Source organism: Notothenia rossii (assembly GCF_949606895.1).
Source record: "Notothenia rossii genome assembly, chromosome: 8".
Taxonomy (NCBI): domain Eukaryota; kingdom Metazoa; phylum Chordata; class Actinopteri; order Perciformes; family Nototheniidae; genus Notothenia; species Notothenia rossii.
The window spans coordinates 41,130,891-41,153,264 of NC_136906.1; the positions used below are offsets into that span (position 1 = coordinate 41,130,891).

Genomic DNA, 22,374 nt, shown 5'->3' on the forward strand with positions numbered 1-22,374 from the left:
GAATAGAGTTTAAAATGGGAGTGATTTGTAAAACATCCAAAAAGAAGAATCTGTTTACAGTTCTGTTTCATATGGGTGTTGAGATGTATCCATAGATCTCTTCATGTTGCTCTCAAAGTGCACCAGATTGCAGTAGGGCCTGGCTCATTTCGTGGCATCTGCAGGCAGTGGCAAGTACTTCCGGCATCTGCCACAGAGGCCGCTACTCCGTGGTATCTGTGGCAAGTATATGCCACAGATGCCGCAACTTGCCGTGGCAAGTATATGCCACAACCATGCCACAACTTGCCGTGGCAAGTATATGCCACAACTTATATATGCCACAACTTGCCGTGGCAAGTATATGCCACAACTTGCCGTGGCAAGTAAATGCCACAAGTTAAGAGTTAAGAGAAGGTTTACGGTAGCTGCCACTCGCCTTCCGTGGCAAATGCTGATATTTAAACCCGTATTTATCGCGTAAAATGTCGCTGTTTTGGCATGATATTATCGGACACAAGACTGATGATCTGTTACTGATGGTCCGATCTCTATTTTTCAAAAAGATTAAACATTATATGTTCTATAGATTTTACTTGGAGAACGTGGTTTGTTAAAATAAATAAACGTGCTATTTTTATGATAATACTCAAGATATATTATTATAAAACATCATCCTTAAAAAAAATGTTTTAAATGTATTTTTAAATGTTCTAAATTTGAAAAACTAGATAAAAATAAACTAAAGTTAAAATCTTGTTTTTCATGCCCCAAGAGCAATAAAAACACCTGGTAAAAAAATCCTGAGTGAGGCTTTCATAATTCATGCATGAAAGGGTTAAGAAAGACAAATATATGTTTCTATTGGTTTTAGTAAGATGATTTATTATAGTGTATTCTTACATATTCAGTAGGCTATATTGTTTATTCTTTAGATACTCTGTAGATAAATATCTACTAATAATGTGTAAATTATTTCCTGTTTCTTTTTATTATTATTATTTTATGTTTCCTATCCCTTATCACTGCTGTAACGCAAAGATTTCAACATTCTAGATAAATAAAGTAAATACAACGTATCATATCAAAATCCGTTTATGTTAATTAGCAACACAATGATTTGATATTTGCATGCATGACATATAACCTTTTTACTGATGCACAAAAAAAGTTTTAACAAGGGTGTAATTATATTACATTGTAACCCTCTTTCCTCAACATATTAAATCAACTTTATACGGTTAAATGAGGATTGCTTGGAGTATCATGCTTAAGAGAACATTCTTCATGTTTATTTAAGTATTTATCATTCTCATGGTGCTGCCCTAAGTCTGTAGCCAAGTCTAATAACACCATTGTACACGTTGCTGTGTCAATACAGATATTTATTTTTTAATTATTTGTCTTTACTAGTAACAATACACCTGGTTATCGTAGCAAGCAGTGGAAACTCCCCTCAAGAAGCGACAATTGCCAAGGGCTTGCGTTGCAACGCTCACTTGCCAATATTTCTTTTTTTATTACAATATAGGCCTATGTTTAGCCTACTTTCAAAGATATAGCACGTTTGTTTATTTTAACAAACAACGTAGGCTATTCCAAGTAAAATTGAATATAAATGATAAATTATTATCTTTTTGAAAAATAGAGATCGCACATCAGTCCTGTGTACAGATCAGTCCGATAAAGTCATGCCTAAAGAGCGACATTTTACACGATAAATACGACTTTAAATATCAGCATTTGCCACGGAAGGCGAGTGGCAGCTACTGTAAAACTTCTCTTAACTCTGGCATCTTGTGGCAACTCCCGTTCAGCATGCGCAAATGCCACGGCAAGTTGTGGCATATACTTGCCACGGCAAGTTGTGGCATCTGTGGCATATACTTGCCACAGATGCCACAGAGTAGTGGCCTCTGTGGGAGATGCCACAAATGCCAAGGCACATGCCACAGCGAGTAATGGCAACACTCATTGTGTTCTAGTATGATAAATAAAATAATATTGTACCTTGAAAATCAATTCATTCGTTCATTTGACACGTTGGTGGTTTTAGGTAGGCTATACAGCGACCCTTGGCGGTTCTAGTGTGAAGTAAAAGTAGAAGTAGCCCACCTAAATGTTGGAATACTCTGTTACAAGTAAAAGTCATGCATTAAAATGTTACTCAAGTAAAAGCGCAACATGATTAGCATAACAATATACTTAAAGTGCATATTACATGTTTTCATGACAATGATTGATCATGAAAGTGTTCTCAAAGCTGGTAAAGGTGCAGCTAGTTTTAATGACTTTGTATACTGTAGTAGGGTATCTTGTGAATTTACTTTAGGAGTAACTATAAAGTCTGATTTAAGACTTGATTATATGTATCATCATTAATCAGAATCTTTAGTAAGTAACTAAAGGTAGCGTATTAAATAAATGTAGGGGAGTAGGCTCAGGGGCGCCGCCAGGGATTTTGGGCCCCATGAAGATATATCACATTGGGCCCCACCACCAGGCACAGGCCACGCAAACCAAGCACAATTGCTGTAACCACACCTCCAGAACCCAACCGACTCATTTATGCTTTAAATAACTCTACATGCACAGGCTTGCATCTATCTTGTAGTCCAATACTAAGCGATCAATATTTACTGACACTGAGCTGTGAACATATAACATTGTGCAGACTGCAAATTCTACTGCAACATTCTGCTGCAGTAGAATTCACTATTTGATATAACACTAACATTCCTGACAATAGACCTCAATAGTTATCTTTTATGGTGTACATGCCTTTTTAATAAAAATGTTGAATGGAAAATTCATAAATCAAAATAAATATTACTTAATTATACATGACCACTTAAATTAAAATAAAGTGAACATTAACACCAATATTATCATTTATAAAAATGCTATCACAAAAAAAAAACATAAGCAGCAGATTTTCTAATTAAATATACATACCAACTACAAAATAGGTGGGTATTAAAGTGTAAATGGACAACAAAACGGAAGTGAAAAGGCCTGATGGTGGTGTTAAATCAGAGCAAAATTGGGTGACATACTGTCACTCTCTCTTGTCTTTCTCTCCTTTATTTTCTTTTTTGAAAGCCTGACTTTGTTAGTCGTTGAGACATCGTACACACGTAAGTACTCGCATCCCTGCCTCACATGCTCTGACTCTGCTAGAAAGAGCGGTGCCGCACAGCGTTTGGAGACAGGACCAAACCATTACATGTAAATAGAGGGGGGTATACAGAGGCTTTGGATAATTAACTTTTTGAACAAAAAAAGTGAAATGAATCGTAAGTTTAGTGAGTGTATTATCAATATAATGTTATATTAATGTTAATTATTAATGATTGATGAAAGGTTACTTAAACATTTTTTCTTAATGTTCTACACTTTTTGGGGCCCCTGTCAGCCCTTTGAATCGTCCTAACTTTTCACCCCCTTACTTCGCCCCTGAGTAGGCTACAATTACACAATTAACCTCTGAATTGTCGTGGGGTAAGTAGCCTACTACGTAACATACCATTTACATACTCAACTAAATTACAAGTAGGCTATTTCTAAATCACAAATACAGTACTTGAGTATACAAGTTAGCCTATTTCCCACCTCTGGTCAACAATGTTAGATCTTTATGTCAACTTACTAATAATATATCTTGAGTATTATCATAAAAATAGCACGTTTATTTATTTTAACAAACCACGTTCTCCAAGTAAAATCTATAGAACATATAATGTTTAATCTTTTTTAAAAATATGATCGGACCATCAGTAACAGATCATCAGTCTTGTGTACAGATCAGTCCGATAAAGTCATGCCAAAACAGCGACATTTAAATATCAGCATATGCCACGGAAGGTGAGTGGCAGCTACCATAAACCTCTTAACTCTTAACTTGTGGCATTTACTTGCCACAGCAAGTTGTGGCATATACTTGCCACAGCAAGTTGTGGCATATATAAGTTGTGGCATATACTTGCCACGGCAAGTTGTTGCATGGTTGTGGCATATACTTGCCACGGCAAGTTGTGGGATCTGTGGCATATACTTGCCACAGATACCACGGAGTAGCGGCCTCTGTGGCAGATGCCGGAAGTACTTGCCACTGCCCGCAGATGCCACGAAATGCGCTTGCTGTCTCTCCCAGATTGATGCTTTTAAAAAATCTTCCTGGGGGAGCATGCCCCCGGACCCCCCTAGAGGAGGTACACTCAGAGGGACCCCCCCACTTAAATCATCTCCACATGGATAGGAAACTAAATTAATTTGCACACATCTTGTGTCCATATCTTTCTGTTTTGGTGGTCATGCCATAACCGTGCACGGCAGTGTTAATTTCGTCAACGAAAGCTATGACGAAAAATGTTCATCAACGACCTTTTTTACATGACTAAGACGAGACGATTACGAGCTAAAAATAGATTCTTGATAACGAAAACTATGACGAAATTTATATTTAGTTTTTGTTGACGAGACGGGACTAAGGTGTTAATGGCGGACTATCGGACATTCAAAATGCAGCATATTTTCCCCCAACTGTCCATCTTGTCTGTCAAAATGCATCTTACGTTTCTAACTTGCAATATCATTACTTCCGCTCTCTTCACTCCAGAAGAGCGATCTCCCTGTGTCTCTCTGTGTGCGGGGGGCGGGGCCTAACACACATGCTGCAGCGGACACAGAGATCTGCCGGGGACGGAGCGTTCAGAGAGTATAGAGACACATTTTGAATAAAATGTAATTTTTAATCGACTAAAAGTTGACGAACACGTTTTGAGTTTTCGCCGACTAAAACTACACTAAAACTACGAAGGATAGGAATGACTAAAACGTGACTAAAACTAATAACCATTTTCGTCTAAAGACCAAGACTAAATCAAAAACAGCTGCCAAAATTAACACTGCGTGCATGCATGCGCGAGTCATGGTAAGATATCTGGATTAAGAGGTTGCTTTTTCTTTGCACAACATGAAAGAAAGGCGAAATGAATGGGCTGTGATTTTAGTTTTTTTAAGCAGAGGTTGAGTTCAATAATTTGTACGGCCCTCGGAGGATGTTGTAAAAATTAAAAGGAAAAAGGTTCCCCACCCCTGCTGTAAATAATAATAAAAACCCTTGATTTATAACTTAACATCTCTGTCTCCTATTGATCTGAGTATATTATAAAGAATAGCCAGTTAATTGAAGCACTATAGCACAGGCCTTTGTAAGATGGTATATTACGCAGTTTTTTTTCTGCTTCGAATAGCTCTCTCTTTTTTCACCATTCCTGTGTTTGCATCAGTATGTATGGCCCTACCATATATTATTCAAATATAGCATAATAGGTCCACTCTAAAACAGGTCAGACGAGTGTAGCCAAGCTAAAATGGACGTTTGATTCCCGTTATGCAGATTAAAGTAATGCAAGTAATGTGATCATTTCACGCAATGTAAATGTAATGTAATTGTTGCTGTTATCCATAGTAAGAGGTTACATTACTGCGTTACAAACAATTGTAATCTGATTACTGTAACGTGCTACTTTGCTCCAACACTGGACATGTGTCTAAAATGTACCACTGACAACAGCTCACATTGGTTGACAGCTTCACTCACTGTGTGTTTACTCTGATGATTGACAGGCACCAGTCCCTGCCCAAACAGCTGCCCAGCACTCACAATGCCCCCCCGACTCAAGGAGAGAGGGACTACAAAGAGAGGCAGAGAGAGAGAGAGCTGAAGGAGAGGAGGGAGAAGGAGGAGAGAGAAGAACAAGAGAGGGAGGACATGGAGAGGGAAAAAGAGGACAGAGAACAGAAGGAGAGAGAGTGTAAAGAAAAGGAGAGAAGACAATATGAGAGGGAGAGAAAAGAAAGGGAGAGAATGAATAGAGAGCAGAGGGAGAGACAGGAGAGAGAGCAAAAAGAAAAGGAGAACACTGATAAAGAGAGGGAAAGAGAGAGGATAGAAAGGGATAAGGAGACGGAACGGAGGGAGAGGGAGAAACGGGAGAGAGAGCTGAAAGAGAAGGAGAGAGAGCAGAGACAGAAGGAGAGAGAGGAGAGAGGGGAGAGAGAGCAGAGAGAGAAGGAGAGAGAACAGAGAGAGAATGAGAGAGAGCAGAGAGAGAAGGAGAGAGAGGAGAGAGAGCAGAGAGAGAGGGAGAGAGAGCAGAGAGAGAAGGAGAGAGAGGAGAGAGGGGAGAGAGAGCAGAGAGAGAAGGAGAGGGAGAGAGAGCAGAGAGAGAAGGAGAGAGAGGAAAGAGAGCAGAGAGAGAGGGAGAGAGAGCAGAGAGGGAAGGAGAGAGAGGAGCGAGAGAGGAGGGGTGCGGTGGAGCTTGGGAGGCTGGAGGAGAAGAGGAGAGAGAAGAAGATCGAGCGAGGGTCCAGAGAGCATCCCCCCAAGAAGAGGAAGAAGTGGCTGAAGGAGGTGCCGTCCTCCTCCTCCTCCTCCTCCTCCTCCTCCTCAGAGTCTGACTCCTCCCCCCCCAGTGATGATGAAGGTCAGCTGGTGTGTGTGTGTGTGTGTGTGTGTGTGTGTGTGTGTGTGTGTGTGTGTGTGTGTGTGTGTGTGTGTGTGTGTGTGTGTGTGTGTGTGTGTGTGTGTGTGTGTGTGTGTGTGTGTGTGTGTGTGTGTGTGTGTGTGTGTGTGTGTGCAGCTAGTTTGAATGACTTTGTATACTGCAGGGTAGCTTGTGAATTTACTCCAGGTGGAACTAAAGTGATTTAACACTTGGTTATATTTCACATCGTCCATCCAGATCTGTAAAGTAACTAAAGGTATTAAATACATGTAGTGGAGTAAAAGTAAACCATGTACCTCTGAACTGTAGTGGAGTAGAAGTAGAAAGTAGCAAAACATTTAACTACTGAAGTAAAGTCCTTAAAATTGTACGTAAGTGCAGTACTTGAGTAAATGTAATTAGTTACTTTACACAACTGATCACATGTCACTGTCTTCAGGTCTGTTCTAGCTCAGTGCTTATGTGAATTATATGAGCGCCTTGCTAGTGTAAGAAATGACCCCAGGTCAGTTTCTGTTATGCTCAGGCCTTCAGTGCAGCTGCTCTGTGTTTCAGGAGCTGTGCGGGGGGGGGTTAACAGCAGAGCCATGAGGGAGGTCTTCAGGAGCTACGTGGAGATGCTGGTCAGCACGGCTCTGGACCCAGACATGAGTCAGGCCCTGGAGGACACTGATGGTGAGCAGGAAATAGGACCAGCAGGAACACAACGAAGGCTTCAGGAGATGTGTGAACACACTGAGAAAAGACGTAGACTGTTGTCAGGGCAACACCATATCACCAAACTGCTTTTCAGGGACCACACCTGTGCTTCTGTAACTCAGATGATGCATTTATGAGAATGTGCAGCACCACCCCAGTGAGAGGAAATCATGAGGTGGAACACGTGGGAGATATGGATGAGGCTTGCTTCCCTCACAAAAATTGTGATGTTTTATATTTGTGTGGCATCACTTTTTTCCCGCAATAGAAAACATGTTTTCATCTTAATTGAATCATCCCAGGACATTTGTGTCTATGTGGAGACAGAGCCGACAGAAGATCAATGCTGACACAGATTTGACACTGTGACTGTAGGACACATTTAAGGAAGTCACATTGACAAATAGTAAATACACTTACTTTTAAGTCCAATGATCTTTGAATTGTTCGTAGGACAGACAGACAATGTTCTGTTTACAGATTACAGAATAAACAACATAATACAATTAAAGCAATCCATATGACAAAAATGATCATGTGAATATAAATGAAAAAGATAGTTTCAGCAATGTGTCAAACAGACACTGCAAGAATTACAATTTTGGCGTCAAGCAGGCACAACCACAACTCATGATCCAGATGCAACCATTGAACGTGGCAATCTGCAAGAGAGTCATAAATACTCCTGCTGAGATAGAAATACATTAATGGGAGATAGAGAGGACATGAGTGCATACAGATAGAGAGGTAGCGGGGACAGGATGTTGGTTAAAGGCCCCCGACAGTCTAAGCTGCAGCATCGCTAAGGGCTGGTCCAGGGCCAGCTGAGCCAGCTCCAACTATCATCTTACCAAAAATGAAAGTCTTAAGCCGAATGTTGAATGTGGGCTTAAGACGCAGGTTCCTCAGGAGAGGAGCCTGATAGCAGAAGGCTCGGGCTCCTGTTCTATTTTAGGAACTATTAAAGATAAGAGCTGAACTAGTTGGAGAAAAGGGTGCAAGAACAATGCTAATAATGTTGCACACCCTGAGACCCATACCTACCTTTAAAATCCTCTAACTGTAACCATTATATTCTGTGACAGTAACTACAGCAAGCCTATAATGCAGGGGTACCCAACCAGTCGATCGTTATAGATTCCCAGTCGATCGCGAGATGTGTCTAAAAATAGAACAACAATATTCTGTTTTATGTCCTATAACTAGGGCCGGGACTTTAACGCGTTAATTAAGATTAATTAATTACACAAAAATTAACGCGTAAAAAAAATTAACGCATTTTAATCGCACTTATTTTTGCACCGCGGAACGTTTCTCACTGGATGAGTTTCAGGGGTACCGATTATACTGGAGCACCAACTAACGTTCATTACTTCAGACAACAACAAACCACAGTGAACAATAGTCAAACATGAACGAAGAAGCTGATGAGACCGCTTTGGTTGGCCCCGTGGACCGGACATTTTGTTTTAAAAAACGGACGGATGGAAGCGTCAATAAGAGCACGGTTGTTCGCAAATTATGCAAAAAGGAATTTGCATATCACCGCAGCACATCAAGCCTCAAGTATCACCTCAATGCAAAACATATAGCAGCTAGCGTGGAAGCTAGCGTGGACGTTAGCCCGACTCGGAGTACAAGGACCCACACCCAATTCGCGTTGATCAAACAGCGGCCTATGCCACAGAGAGATTTTATTTTTCATCAGGACATTGGAAGAATAGGAGGGATTGAGGTCAATCACTGGCACTTTTTTATTTTATTTTAAATGGTACACTTTATGTTGAACTATTTATTACGTTGTTGGTGCAACTGGCACTTTATGTTGAACTGTTTATTGTTTTGGCCAAGGTTATTGAGAGAGTTGGACTGAAATTTATTAGATTTTTTAAATCAACTGTTGGTAAATCAACAAAGTCTGTTATGTCCTCTGAAGCATCAGAGAGATGTTTTCTAATAGTCAGGGTTTCCAATGTTCTGAATGTACTTGAAAGTATTGTGTTTTACTTAAAAAACAAAGTGTTATAGTTTACAGAAGGTCTACCTACCTATAGGCTACCTGAATCTCTGAAATGTACTATATTCCTAAATATGCTATTGCTACACTTTATGGCAAAAATTGTACTTTTCTGTTGGTCTTGGTTAAGTACCACCTTGAAAAAAATAAACAATGTTTTGTTGCTTAAGATTATGTATTCAGTCATTATTCAATGGTATACTAAAATCCATGTGAAAAAAATTGCTTCTCACTGTTCTCAGGTCAGGTTAAAAATGCGATTAATTTCGATTAATTAATTACAAAGCCTCTAATTAATTAGATTAATTTTTTTAATCGAGTCCCGGCCCTACCTATAACATAATCTTTCTTCCTATCTGCTCGGGGTGATGGCGGAGTAAAAAGCAACAACGTTGCAGGCTCGTAGAAAAAGTTTAGATTTGAGTCCTTGACTGCAAAACCGACAGGCAATAGCTTATTCATGATACACTTTAAGTTATTATAGAAGCTTAAATAGTCACATTTTACTTTAATTCTCCAGTTACCAACGCTTTTGACATAAAGTGCCTGCTAGCATGACCGACCACTTAAAAGTTCTCCGTGAGGCGTGTGACGACTCGGTTATTGAGGACATGGAAGCGGACAACTCTAAGGGACACAAAATAAATTGGGACCACTCACCAACTAAAGGACCGAATCCAAAGAAATCAAAGGTTCATGGCGAAACACAAATGGCAGAGGATAGCAGCAGCACCATTCTCCAGGCGATACAAGTCTTATCCGGAAAAATGGATGAACAGACAGAGCTGTTAAAAAAGTTTGAAAAACGCATTGAAGCAAACACTGAAGCAGCTAAAGAAAATCAGAAAGACATTTCTGCTCTTCAGAAAAAGTTTGATGATCTTCTGAAAGATAACACTTTACTACGTAAGTCTAGCGAGGAGCAAGCCCGCTACAAACGGAGGTGGAATCTGAGGATGAATGGTCTGCCTGAAAAAGAAGGAGAAAACACAAGAGAAGCTGTGAGCGGGATACTCACTAGGGTTGTTCCGCTGTCTGTGGAAAAGCTGCGTGACTCAGTGTCCATCGGCTGGGTGTGAAGGGTAATGCAGCTACTTCCAACAACACACCGCGGTCAATCATCATTCAGTTCGGGATGAGGACTGTTCGTGACGAGATCTGGAAAAAGTACAAAGATGCGAGAGTCTGCAGCGAGACGCACATTTGTTTCAAAGAGGATTTCTCCAAGGAGGACCGGGAGGCTCGCTCCAAGCTGTGGCCACTGGTTCAAGAAGCCAGGAGAAAGGGGAAGAGAGCTTTTCTGAAGGAAGGCTTCGCGCTGATTGACAACAAAAGAGTGGACCCGGAATAACGTGAAAAACAGCGCAGTAATTAACTGGAGGGACAGGGAGCAGGTTTTCGGTCCTCAGTAGGTATGCTGAAGTTCTCAGTTTGAGTGTTTTTAAGATTGGACTTGTCTCAGGTTATATTCAAAATGTTGTGAGCTATTGCACTAAATATGTTTGTTAAGGGCTACGTTACTCACTCCTGCGCATCGATATAGCATTCCTTTGCACATTTTCTTCAGGATTCTATCTTTGCTCTTTCAATGTTATCGTTCATATCCTTAAATGCTAGGGGGCTAAAAAAACAATGTGAAACGTAAGGCAATTTTTCTTTTTTGTAAGGAACAAAAGGCAAATTGTGTTTTTCTGCAAGAAACTCATTCTGCAAAGGCAGACACTAAGTTCTGGAAAGTACAATGGGGAGACAACATTTTTTTCAGCCATGGAACATCACATTCGGCTGGAGTGATGATTTTATTTAACAGGTTACCTGGAAATATAATTGACCACAGGAGTGATACAAACGGTCATTGGCTAATGGTTGTGACTGATGTTAATGGGACTAAATACAGTACATACTGGTGTGGGTTTATGGATATAACAGAAAGAGTAAAAACAATAATTTTCTTTCAATCTTGTGCCAAAAATTAGAGGAATGGAAAGTACTTTTTATGAGTGATAAGATTATAATCGGAGGGGATTTTAATGTAGTTCCTGATGAGTGGTTAGATCCTCTTCCTTTAAGGGGACATTGTCATAATTGTAATGATTCTATTATTCACTTGGCCTCTAAACTTAATTTAACTGATGTTTGGAGAATAAATAATCCCTCAAAGGCACAATATACCTGGTTTAACTCTTCTAACAATGGTCAGTGTTCTAGGCTCGATTATTGGTTAATCTCTATTAGTTTAACTAATAATGTCTCAAAGTGTGACATTTCAGCATCACCTCTGACTGATCACTGTGTCATCTCTTTGTCCTTTTTACTATGCAACTTCAGTCCCAATCTTAAACCTATATGGAAATTCAATAATAGTCTTTTGGAGAATGCAGATTTTTGTAAAAAGATCAAACAACTGATAAAAGAAACTCTGGCTTTGGATATGTCATCTCTCAGTAAATGGGAATGGTTTACATTTAGTGTGAGACAGATTGCGATAAATTCCAGTAAATACTCCTTTAGGTTAAAGAAACAAAAACAACAAGAGATGACAAGTGAAATTAATAATTTATGCCTTAAAGCTAAGTTATCATTGGATGAGCAAATTAAACTGAACAATTTACAAACTCAATTAGACAATATGTATTTGGAAAAAGCTAAGGGAGCTTTTATTCGTTCGAGAGCCCGTTGGATTGAGCAAGGAGAGAAAAACACTTCTTATTTCTTCAATCTAGAAAAGCAAAGACAAGTGAAAAAGAAAATCCAAAAAGAGAATTAATGATGTCACTATTGAAAATCAAGACCAGATAAACGAAGAAATTAGACTTTTTTATAGCAATTTATATAACTCAAAGTTTTCTAAAGAAAATTGTGATAACTTTTTTAGTAAAATTAAAGAATTCAAAAAGACAATAGATGATCCTTTTAAACAGTATATGGACGATCGACTAAAAATTGAAGAATTAGATAGTGTATTAATGATAGATAGTGCATTAATGCAAATGTCTGGTGGCAAATCACCAGGGCTGGACGGTATAACCAGTTTTACAAATGTTTTTGATCAGATGTGCGAGAAATGCTTTATAAGGCTTTCAAAGATTGCATTTCAGCAGGAAACCTTTCGCCAACCATGAAACATGGCCTTATTACCTTAATTCCAAAACCAAATAAAAATAATCTTTTGTTGGATAATTGGAGACCTATTACCCTACTATGTAATGATTACAAACTGTTAGCACATGTTTATGCTAACAGGTTAAACTCAGGTCTGAATCAACTAGTAGATGAATGTCAATCAGCCTTTATAAAGGGCAGAAGTATTAACCATACCAGACTGATATTGGATATGCTCGATTACCAGGAGTTTATTGATACTGAAGGTCTCGTACTATTTCTGGATTTTTATAAGGCTTTTGATACTGTTGAACATTCCTTTTTAATGGAAACTCTGACATTTCTGGGTTTTGGTGAACATTTCTGCAACATAATTAGGATGCTCTATTCGGACATCTATAGTTCTGTATCTTTGAACCCTGGAATGAGCCCTAGGTTTAAGGTTTCACGTGGTATTCGACAGGTTTCCCTATTTCCCCAAAATTATGTATTCTGACCACCCAAGTATTAACAACGCTTATTATAAAGAATCACAAAATATTAGGCATTACCCTCTTTGACAAAGAATTTAAAATTAGTCAATTTGCGGATGACACATCCATTTTCCTAAAGAATAAATCCATGGTAAAGGAAACTCTTAACACAATTTCAATTTTTTCAAAAGCATCAGGGTTATCTCTTAATCTTTCAAAATGTGAATTACTCCCTATCCATTCATGTGATGATTCCGTTATTGACTCTATTAGAGTGGTACCTGAAGTGAAATATTTAGGAATAACATTATCTAAAAATTATATCAGGAGAGAAGATCTTAATATTTGTAACCGTATCACAGATATGAAGAAATCTCTCAGTCGTTGTTTAACTAGAGATCTTACTATTTTTGGCAGAGTTCTTCTTACTAAAGCAGAGTATATCTAAACTTATTTTTCCATGCCACTCATGTTTTGTCTCTTCGGCTAATATTTAAAAAAAAAACTCAATTATTTTCCAATTCTTGTGGAGAAATAAAACTCACTACATTAAAAAGTCACAGCTTGTTAAAGAATATGATAAAGGCGGAATTAAAGCTTTAGACTTTGAATCGATGATTGGAACAATTAAAATAAAATGGTTAAAAGCTTTTTTATCCCAGCCAGAATCCATGTGGTTCCATATTCCAAAGGCCATATTTAAACGTCTAGGAGGGTTTGATTTTCTTTTAAAATGTGATTTTGAGGTTAATAAGATTCCGACCAAATTGTCAAATTTTCATAAGCAGATACCTCATTATTGGAAAATGATATTTACCCGCAATTTTTCTCCTCATGGATCTACTTTATGGAACAATACAGTGATTATTATAAACAGAAAATCCTTGTTTAGGAGTGATTGGCATGAGAGGGGTATTTTGTTTGTTAATGATTTACTAGATTGCAATGGTAAACTGCTAGATGTTTTGGCTTTTTCAACGAAATACAATATAACGTGTACTGCTAAAGATTATAGCAAAATCTGTAAAGCAATTCCTGTACCACTTATTGAAATGATTCATAATACTTTACTGTACTCAAATGTTGTATCAGTTTTACCTAATTTAGAATTTATTGACATACTCTTAAGAGTAACAAATCTATTAATGCTTCTCTGAAATCCCACATTTTTCACAATTTCAACAGAGGCTTATTTCCACAAGGGACTGATTTAGACACTTTATCTGTAATGGAAAAAGCTCTATTTCATTTGATAAAATGGCCTATTTCTCCTAAAGCAAAAGAAAACACATTTTAAAATTGTTCATAAAATCTACCCGGTTTCTACTTTTTTAAATTCAAGATTTAAATTTGAAGTGGAGCAATGTTCATTTTGTAATTTATCTGATGAATCGTTGGAACATTTATTTTTCTCATGCCCTTTTTCTGAATTGTTTTGGTTGAATGTGAGAGATTGGCTGTTACTTAAATTAACAAATATTCCGGCCTTCAAAATATATCACATTTTATATTATATTGATCATTTGGACTCTCCCATATCTGATTTGGTAAATATAATTATTATTTTGGGTAAATATCATTTACATTGTAGTAAATGGAGAGGAGGCAAGCCCTCCTTTCCCTGTTTCATACATGAGTTCAAGTCCTTTTTTCTGTCCCTTAGGAAAATACAATCGTGTAACATGTCTATAAAGATTTGCAATGACATTTCCAAATGGTTATTATTTTAAGTAAGCTTAATGGCTCTTAAATGTTTTTGTGCCTTTATGCTTTTTTCTCTCCCCCTGGCTCTTATTGGATGTATTATTTATGTTTTTTTGTCTTATTGTGAATGAATGTCTTGCACTTATGTTGATAAGTTGATGATATCCTCACCGAGCTTTTGTATGTTTTAAAAATGTTCAATAAAACATTAAAAAAATAAAATAATCTAAAAACATAATCTTCCTTTGCCAGAATAATGCACTTGAACGCATAAAAGCTTTGTGATTGGCCGGCGTCACCCCATGTATCTGGGCGTGGCTGGTGGGCAGTGGGCAGTGCACTAGTTCGCTGACGTTGTCCGTGTAAACAGGAGTGACAGTCCGCACACACACAAGACCGCAATTATGGCAGAAGCAAAAAAGCCCAAAATATATAATTTTCACTCCAAGTGGGAGGATGATTATTTTTGTATCTATTCCAATTCAAAGTCCATCTGTCTCATCTGAAATGCGAGCGTGGCTTTATCGAAGAAGGGTAATTTAGAAGCGGTGTCGGTACCATATGTGTTCGGGGTACCATATGTGTTCGGGGTCCGTCTCTTACCAATGACGTCACTGACGTCACGCACACCAATTTCCCCGCAGGCTATGCAGTATAGACAAGAATATTCTAATTAGCTTCGGCTTGATGTGGAGAAGTGATTTGATGTGGAGATGTGATTTGATGTGTCGTTTGTCCCCCAACTCCTCTCCAAAGTTGAGATATGTAATAGCCGCATAGCCGTGGGAACAAGTTTCAAATGGGGGGTGCTGTGGGGATGACACCAGGGCCGGTTCTGACTAATTTGCTGCCCTAGGCAATATTTTAGCTAGCAATGGAAAAACCTCTACAAAAGACCAATACACTACAAACAGAGAAACGTATTGACATGGTGGACAGCTTATATAAAAAGGCTTCAAATCTATTTAGTATTGTATGAACATGTTTTAATTGGGGGGTAGTCGTCACATCCTCTAGGGGGGTCCCGGGTGTCCCCCCCAGGAAGATTTCTTTTATCATTTTAAAGTAAAATGCTTCAATCTGGTGCACTTTGAGCACCCAATTACTAGAGACTGATCTAGGGGTTACAACTCTAAACACCCACATGAAAAAGATCGGTTTGCATTTTATTAATCAAATAAGTATGTGAACATTTCCAATAACCTACCATAGCCAATACAAAATAAATGTTAAAACTTATTTTATTTTTGTGGTTCATTTATATCTAATTTTAACATTTATTTATGCATATTTTTTTATCTCTCCAGATTTAAACAATATTTTTGGTTTACTGTCCTATTGGAATGATTTCAAACCTGTTTTTATTCATCCTAATAATTATAAAGGTGTGCCTTGGAAATATTTGTTTACATACATTTTGACCAAACCGTTTGAGACCCACTGAGACAACTTAGACTAAAGTGAACTATCTAAACACTCTACATTATTGTAGAAACAGCTTCTTATGTCCGTTAGCGCAGCAAAAGCTAACAACAATCCCCACCGGTACCGGTGCACCCCCTCTCTCTATCTCTCTCTCTCTATCGCTCACTCTAACCGGGGTGAAAAGGGTGTTATCTTTACTTAATTATGAATGTTGTTACATCAAGGCTGAAAATTCGTTTTTTTTTGTATTATATTTGTATTTAATCTTGTGGAAGTGCATATCCCCTGTCCTCCACCAGGGGGTGCTGCAGCACCCTCAGCACCCCTACTTCCCACGGCCCTGGTACCCCGAACACATATGGTACTCACAGCGGCATTTCAAAACAGTGCACAAACGCTACGAGACGGAATTCCCTCCTAATTCTGCCCTACGCTCCCAAAAGGGGAGGGACCTGAAAGGACAGCTAAATGCACAGCAGTCTATTTTCACCAGGTCCAACAACAAGAGCTAGGCTGCTACCATAGCATCTTATCATGTCAGTCACGTTCTTGCGAAACACATGAAGTCTTTCAAAGATGGCGAAGTTGTGAAAGAAGCATTCCTGGAGGCTGCCGGCACGCTTTTTGGGGACAGTAAAAATAACATAAGCATTTCAACAGGTTTTTGATATAATAAAAACTCAAGTTAGATACCGTTATTAATCAGCTGTAAGTTTTAGTTTGTTTGAACGTTTTCATTATAATTATTGTACAAAATGGTATAAGAATGCAAACATTAAGATCTGTTCTGTTTAAATTGATTATAGTCTATTATCAATTCAGGTTAAGCAACTAGTGTTGCTTGCATCCTATTTTAAAGGCATTTATTTTTATAATCTACTAAAATGCAACCAAAAAAGGGTTTGATTCTATACATTTTGTCTTTTTTATTGCACTTTGGCAGCAGATTCCTGTGTAGCTTCAGATCTGAGTTGTCTTATTAGTAAGCCTAATTTATACTTTTGTAGCAACACTATTTTTATATAATGGCAAAGAAAGGGTTCAGAGTCTTCTCTTTTTTTCCTGTGTCATATGTGGCAGCAATGTTCAATGTTTCTTGAAAACATTACCCACTGTAGTATGTGACGTGTGAATAAACTCTGTATCAACAACACTGTTGTGTAACTTCAGTTAAATACTTGTGTAGATTAGAAAGAGGTAAGATAAAGGATCTGCAGTATTTTATGAAGTATTAATTGTAAAAAGGTCAGTTGTATACAAGTAGAAGTGTGTATTTACCTGGTTGTAGGCTGTCAGTAATGGCTACGCCTCTCTATTTGGACTGGTAGATCTCGGCAGACTGGCAACTTTAAAAGTAGCTCTCGGTTCAAAAAAGGTTGGGCACCCCTGCTATAATGTAATACATTTCCGCATTAAAATAAACTAGATATTTCATATAATTGATAAATGTTTCTGTTTCAGTGAAACTAGAAACACTTATTTTTATTATGAAGTGTGTTTTCTGATGAACACCTTTAGAATCTGACTGACAACTACCTTATGAGTTTGATTGATAGACCTCTAGAGGACATATTGTGTGTTTAAAATTCAAGATTTCATTGTTGCGCTTTTACTCCTCAGATGAGTTGTACCTCCCACCCATGAGGAAGATTGACAGCCTGCTGAGCGAACAGAAGAAAAGGTTGTTGAGAAGAGTCAACATGAGTGTTCAGCACCAGGTAAACATCTCTGTTTCCTTCTTCTCTTTCCTCAAATCACAGACTGTCTGTTGATCATGAAAAACAACCTATACCTGGGTGTGTGTCTTTATAGTGATACATTACAAACATCTGAATGTGTGAGCGCTGCATTCTGCTCTCCTCTCTCAGGAGTTGCTACACATATTCCCCAAAATGATGGCAGACCCGCTGGAATCTGGGGCTGTCAAAGTTCATCTCGGTGGGGAGGGTTACAACCGCAAAACCCTCAACAGGGTGAAGAGGAGCATCAACAAGCAACAGGTTAGAAACAAAGCCCCCCCCCCCCAACCCCCACAGGGAAGTGCTTCTCAATGCTGAGCTTTTCACATGAGGAACATCAGGAAGACATGAGCTGAGCACAAACAGAGACAGTGGGAGTCACTCTGTTTACCATCAATAACAACGACTTATCTGAACTGTGCATGGACATTCATCTTTACGTTTCGGAAAAGATTGCAAGATGTAACAAAATGGTAAAAGGTCCTCTCACTTTGATTGTAGGATAAGCGGTTGAGGATCTGTGAAGGTTGGGGGGGGGTTATGAACATAAAAGTAGGCTGATAAGTTAATGGCCCACATATTGGCAGAGGAGAAGAGTTCCCATTGTTCTCAATTGTAACGTGGTGAAGACAGAAATTTGAGACCAAAGAGGAAAGTGAGGAAATCTGTTGTTCGAAATCTGAATGTGAAGTGAATGTAGACAGTAGTAAGATTCATCCCGCTTTCGTCTCATTAGTATGCATAGAAAGTGACAGGTGCTGTGACAGGTCACACCTCTACCTACTTATGCTAATGAGCTAAGTCCCGCCTCCCCTTTGTTCGAGGTGTGAGATCCCAAGTAGGTGTGAGATCCGTCGATAGGAGGGGGTTGATGTGTATTCACAGGTGTGAAAAGCCCCCACTGTTGCGCCTTGTGGTGTATCATAAAAAATGTTTCAATCACATTAGTATGCATAACAAGTGACAGGTGGGCCCGCCCCCCAAGTGTGTGTGTGTGTGTGTGTGTGTGTGTGTGTGTGTGTGTGTGTGTGTGTGTGTGTGTGTGTGTGTGTGTGTGTGTGTGTGTGTGTGTGTGTGTGTGTGTGTGTGTGTGTGTGTGTGTGTGTGTGTGTGTGTGTGTGTGTGTGTGTGTGTGTGTGGGGAGACCTTCACTCCAGAGCTATAGGTGCCTGTCTTAACACCCCATGGCCCTGCAGTCGGCCAGAGGCTGTAAAAAGTCCTGGAAAGCAGGCAGGCACCTCGTTTGAGAGATGACTGTGTGTGTATTAGAGAGCCTGAGGAGACACATTTTTACCGCCCATGCTTGACTGTTTATCTGTGCACTTTTCAACTGTATACAATACAACACAAAAATGCCCAGTGCTGCTAAGAAATAAGTTCAGAAAGCTCTGAAAGCTCTAACAAAAGTAACTCTCCAGGTATTTCAGACAGAGTATGCGGATTCGGTCTGATCAGAACAAAGAAAACACCTTTTGCCTTCCTAATGTCACACTTTCCTCTTTTGTGTCTGTAGAGGCCTGTGTCTGTAGAGTTGGGGGAGACTTCCTCACCCCTTCCTTCCATCTCTCTCTCTCTCTGTTTCTGCTGATGTGTAAAATATACAAAATAACGTTTTATATACTTACTCTCTTGTTAAAAGGCGATGAAGTTTGCAGCGTATGCCAGCCATCAGTGTTCTAGTTTTAAGGCTTTGCATACCTCAAAGTGTGTCTAAAAGTATCTTGGCAAGAGAAAAAAAAAAAAGCCAAAATTCGCCTAGGCCATTTAAAAGAAACCGAATTGCTGCTAATAAATAAGTTCAGAAAGCTATGACTCCAGTGGAACACTGTTAGAGTCAAAAGTAACTCTCAATGTATTCAGACAGAGTATGCAGATTGGGGCTGATCAGAACAAAGAAAGCACCTTCCTCGTCAAAAGTTAGTCACACAATCCCTTACTGTCACCCGTACCTCGTCCTATGGCTGTCAGGCCTTTTGGTGTGTGCGTGTGTGTGTGTGTGTGTGTGTGTGTGTGTGTGTGTGTGTGTGTGTGTGTGTGTGTGTGTGTGTGTGTGTGTGTGTGTGTGTGTGTGTGTGTGTGTGTGTGTGTGAGCCTGGCCCTGCGCCCTCCTCCCCCCTTCCTGCCATCTTATCACTAGACAGAGGGGGGATGGGTTCTCTCTAAAACAAAGTGTCTGTAAAGGTGCCTGCCATCTCTCTCTCTGTTTCTGCTGATACTTACTCTCTTGTTAAAAGGTGATGAAGTTTGCAGCGTAAGCCAGCCATCAGTGTTCTAGTTTTAAGGTTTTGCATACCTCAAAGTGTGTCTAAAAGTATCTTGGCAAGAGAAAAAAAGCCAAAATCCGCCTAGGTCATTAAAAAGAAACCGAATTCCACGTTTTACAAATGAACAGACACAAATGCAGACTTGACTACTTGGCAGTTGATTAAAGCAGATTTGTCCTTTTTCATCTCTCAAAGGTTTGGGTCCTGTTCAACACTGGGTACAGAAATATATTCAATATACAGTCATTTGTACGTAAAGATTTTTTAAGTTGTAAGCACTTAGAAATATACATTGATTGCATTTAAAGTGGCTGTAGACAACTTATCATAATGAAGTAATTGATTGCACAAATTTGTAATGGATGTAAAATAAAGACGACATTAGCATTTAAATTGGCTCCCTATAAGACTTGCTTTCTCTATGAAATTATGTCTGGTTCTGAGTAGTGGTCTCCCTTTCACAATAAAAAGCCCAAACACAATACTTTCTGAATCACTGCAGGAAGTAATGTGCTAAAATGCAAATACAAATAGCTTACAGTAGCTCCCAAGTAGTTGAAGAATCGGAAAACCGCAAGGACTGTGGAAACACCTACTGGCAAAGGATTGTGGATGCAAATTATGCAAAGAGGAAGAAAAAACATTCTATCTAAAGCTAGATAACACAATCTACGTATTGACAGTATGAGTACAACAAAAACAGTATGCATGTTGATGCAAACGACGATGTTCAGTAAACGATCAATCAAAATCGAAGGATCAAATGTATTTTTAAATGGAGCAGAAATAGAACTAGTCTCCCAGTGCAAGTATCTTGAACAGGGAGTGTCATATTGGACTCGCACTTGACTTTTTAAGAAACATATCCAGAAAGTATCCAATACCATTAAATTCAACTTGCAACATTTTAAACAAACTATACCTTTTTCTTAACTGTCAATGCTGCAAAGTCATACCTCCACTGTATGATTCTATCCCACATTGAATACTGTTTTACAAACTGGTCGTTTGCTTGTGGCACACACCTGAAACCCATAGAACAGCTGTTCAAGAGAGCTATCCAGGTGTTTGACAGAAAGCCACAGTCATACCACCACTGTACCATCCTTGAAAATCCCAATTTCTTGAGTTTTTGACATTTTTATGTCTTTTAAAAGTATGTGGGTTTTTTTAAATAATATTTACATGGGCTGGCCCCCCTCCCCTTGGGGGAATTCATCCACAGAAAACACACTGGACGCAGCACTAGGTCAGAAACCAGAGGAGACTGTGAAGTCCACCACAGACGGACCACCTTTGGACAAATTGTCCTCTCCATTAAAGACAGCTCATTGTGGAATAGCCCCCCAACTGAGATACGGGATTGTCCCACTCTCAATAGTTTTAAAGGTCAACTTAAAGAATGGTTGAGCAACAAACAGACGTGTAATCACCGCTAAATAAATGCACTTTAACACAGGGGTATCTCCTCTTGCACTTTATGTAGCGCTTTTATCTTATCTTGCACTTTATATATCATAGCTGCTACATTGTACTGCCATGTGGTAAATGCTTGGATGCTGCTCATGCTCTCTCTGCATATCATGTATTTTATTTTTGCTGTATATATATAAATGTCATGTTCTTATATGCTGTATGTGACGGGGCTACAGATGGAAATTAGCTCAAAGCTAAAATCCGGCTCATTTACACTTGTAGGCATTATTTTTGTTTTAAAGTGTTCATCAATGTGCACTACGGTAGCCCTGAAGAAAATTAAACGTTTTAAAATATGTTATCGATGTCCCCATTCCCAGTTTGTTTTGGGAATAATTGCGATGTTTACTATGTTTTGGTAGCTCTTAACAAAACAGAATTTTTGTAAAAGACTGCGACTCTAAAAGGCAAGTTTGTGATTTTAACACTGTTTCGATGATACAATACATTATACAATATTACGACTTTTTGCCATATCTTTAACACAATATACTTGTACCTTTTTTTTTTTTTTTGTGGTTGTAGGGCTTCAAGATATTTTGCTTCAAGATATCATGCATAAACACGGTGTCATCTTTTCCTTCAAACTGACGTGCTGCCCGTTTTACAAAACAAGTTATTTTTCTGCTTCTTCATCCTCTGAATTTTCCTCCCCCGTCCCTCTTCCTTCAGCCAGCACAACAAGAATCAAGGTGGATCTGTGAAATGAAACACCTCTTCCCAAAGCGTGACTTCCCTATTGAGAGCATGCGTCTAGGGCAGTAGGGTCTAAACCAATTGGCCAGATAAACTAACATGCAGAACGTACGGTATGTTTGAAGACTAACCATTTATCCAGTTCAAGCTGTCTTTAAGATGTGACATTGCGCTCTGAGTATTTCCCGTAAAATGGTGAAAAACTATTACTTATTCTTAAATTTGACCTCTTGCTGCTTGGTTGAAAATAATAGTTGAAAAATAACTTAAAAAAAAAAAAAGACTCAA

The 22,374-nt window shown here is 38.8% G+C and overlaps 1 protein-coding gene across 1 annotated transcript in view; it reads left to right on the top strand.

The window, feature by feature from the left end:
• LOC307014298 (uncharacterized protein) overlaps positions 1-22,374 on the top strand; it is a 146,931-nt gene that overhangs the window by 86,901 nt on the left and 37,656 nt on the right. The window contains exons 12-15 of the mRNA XM_079642171.1: positions 5,558-6,470; positions 7,047-7,166; positions 17,532-17,629; positions 17,780-17,911. Coding sequence (XP_079498297.1) covers positions 5,558-6,470; positions 7,047-7,166; positions 17,532-17,629; positions 17,780-17,911 — 1,263 coding nt within the window. The remainder of the gene's footprint in view (positions 1-5,557; positions 6,471-7,046; positions 7,167-17,531; positions 17,630-17,779; positions 17,912-22,374) is intronic.